This window comes from Gigantopelta aegis, chromosome 14 (assembly GCF_016097555.1).
Source record: "Gigantopelta aegis isolate Gae_Host chromosome 14, Gae_host_genome, whole genome shotgun sequence".
NCBI classification, from domain to species: domain Eukaryota; kingdom Metazoa; phylum Mollusca; class Gastropoda; order Neomphalida; family Peltospiridae; genus Gigantopelta; species Gigantopelta aegis.
The window spans coordinates 37,431,535-37,434,034 of NC_054712.1; the positions used below are offsets into that span (position 1 = coordinate 37,431,535).

Below are 2,500 nucleotides of genomic sequence, written 5' to 3' on the forward strand. Positions count from 1 at the left end.
ACTGTGTCAAAATGACCATATGTTTGACATCAATAGCCGATGATTAAGAAATCAATGTTCTCTAGTGGTGTTGTTAAACAAAACAAACTCTATTAGAAAGCCAGGCGCGGATCCAGAGCTGTGCTGCGATGCGCAGACCCCTCGAATTTTGAAGTACCACAGTTTGTTTCTGATATCATCGACGGTTCTTTGCATAGAAACCTAGTTTGTTAGGTTTCAAACCACTGATGACAAGTGATTATTTTGTGTTCCGCCGGTAAACATTACACACACAAACTGCCAGAATACCCTTAAAGGGACAGACCCTAGTTTTTAAACGCTAAGGCATATTGTTCACTGTTAGAGCCGTTTATGATCACTGAAATCAAACATTACTTACATTTTATTGTTTAGATTATCCATTTCCGTACAACCGAAGTGTTTCTGGTCATCCTGGTGTTTCTAATACCACAAAATGCATTTGTCATATTTGTTTTTAAAAGCACGTGCGTCTGAGAAGTAACGGTTATGGAGTCGCCTTTTAGTCTATTTTGAGGGTATTTCAAAGTCACAGACTCTTGTTTCACTCTGCTGCATCCAAATTTGTTACAGGCTTATAAAATTAACCAAACTTCGTGTCTATTTTTACGGGTTGAAACTTGGGTCTAGGTGAAAAATATGACTTAGTGTTTAACAACTAGGGTATGTCTCTTTAAGGCATTCTATTTATTGCCCGTCGCTCCATAAAACGAGTCATAGACAATGTAGCTGATCCCCTCCCATCACCCAATGTGGAGGTCCACATTATGGAAATGCTGGCTAGGCCAATGATTCGATTGTAATGAGAAAAAGAGAAAGAAAATCAGCGACTTCTCACCTTGTGCTATGGCGACCAGCCCACCGATAATGATCATGAAGAGAGCCGCCACCTTGAGAGTCGTGAAGATGACCTGGACCCGGGCACCCAGCAACGTGCTGTAGCAGTTGACGATACACACCAGTACTGTCATAATAATAATAATAAAAAATAATCTTGTCACATTTTAAAACACGGCTACATAGACACCTGGGGGAGAGGACGAGAGACATAGACAGATATACAAACAGAGCGAGAGACATGCACATATAGTGTGTGTGTGTGTGTGTGTGTGTGTGTGTGTGTGTGTGTGTGTGTGTGTGAGAGAGAGTGAGTGAGTGAGTGAGAGAGAGAGAGAGAGAGAGAGAGAGAGAGAGAGAGAGAGAGAGAGAGAGGCAGGCAGGCAGGCAGACACACACACACACACACACACACACACACACACACACACACACACAGAGACAGAGAGAGACAGAGACCGAGACAGAGCAAGAAAGATCCACAATAGCGGACTATTCTCGCTTTTGCTTTTATAATTTTATAAAGATTGGACATAACCTGTCTAAGATTCAAGAGTTTAACGTCATGGCACATCCATAGAAAGTACATCCATGTAACGTCATTAGAAATTGAATCTAGACTAAAAGTTTATAAGCACGGGCCCTGGCCTGGTGCCTTAGAAACCTTTTAGAGTCTAGACTCAAGACTCTATTACTATTAAAGTCTGAAACTTTAACTTTAACACCATACACATCGTATGCATCTGGCCCCGTGCTTATAAACCTTGAAGTCTAGACTTTAATAAAGTCCAGACTTTAACGTCATGGCAACGCCATTCAAATAGCACGGGCACTGACGCCATTAAAGATTGAGCCTGGACCCATATTCACAAAAAAGTGTAAATTTACGTCTACGACTAGCACTTACGTGTGGCGTAGATTTACGTTTACGTGCAAGAAGCACCGTATTCTCAAAGATGGTCGTAAATATAAACGTAACTTAGTTGGACGTAAATCTACGATTTAACATTCTCACTGGAGTAATTAATAAAAACACATTAGAAACGATGGCTACCGGGTAAATAACAAATGCGCAAAACGCAATTTTGTTTGTCGTCTGCTAACAATAACATTGCGAACAGTGAACCATGGCATTTTGGTATTGGTGGGGATCCGCGTTTTGGTACGCACTTAAGGACATTTCTTAAAAAGGAAAAGATAACTCAGGAGAAATTGGCCAAGTCGAAAACATCCGTTCGATCACGAACAAAAATATGTTCAATCCGTGGGCGTTCGCCATAGCAAACTGCTTCATTTATTGGAAATGCTGCTAGTTTCCGTAAATAATAGTAAATAACGGCGATCGTGCTTGATTTATTATATGTACACAACTTACGTGCAGCGTTAGTTGCAACCTGAGGCACTCTTATATTTACGTCCAACTTTACACGTAACTTACGTTTTCGTTGTTTCGTGAATAGCTCTTCAGTCGTAGATTTACGTTTACGTGTAAAACTAGGCTTACGATATTTTGTGAATATGGGTCCTGGACTCTAAAACATTTTACAAGCACGGGCCCTGTGGCTGTCAGCACTGTAAATTTCAATACAATTTGCTTACTCAGAGCGGAAGCGCCGATAAGTTTCTTGATGACGATCGGAGACCC

The 2,500-nt window shown here is 41.0% G+C and overlaps 1 protein-coding gene across 1 annotated transcript in view; it reads right to left on the reverse strand.

Moving 5' to 3' along the window:
* Nucleotides 1-2,500, reverse strand: part of LOC121388734 (b(0,+)-type amino acid transporter 1-like) — a 26,545-nt gene that overhangs the window by 16,029 nt on the left and 8,016 nt on the right. The window contains exons 4-5 of the mRNA XM_041520215.1: nt 2,455-2,500; nt 857-982 (exon numbers count right to left, since the gene is read on the reverse strand). The exon at nt 2,455-2,500 is cut by the window's right edge and continues 194 nt beyond it. Of these exons, the coding sequence (XP_041376149.1) occupies nt 857-982; nt 2,455-2,500 (172 nt within the window). The remainder of the gene's footprint in view (nt 1-856; nt 983-2,454) is intronic.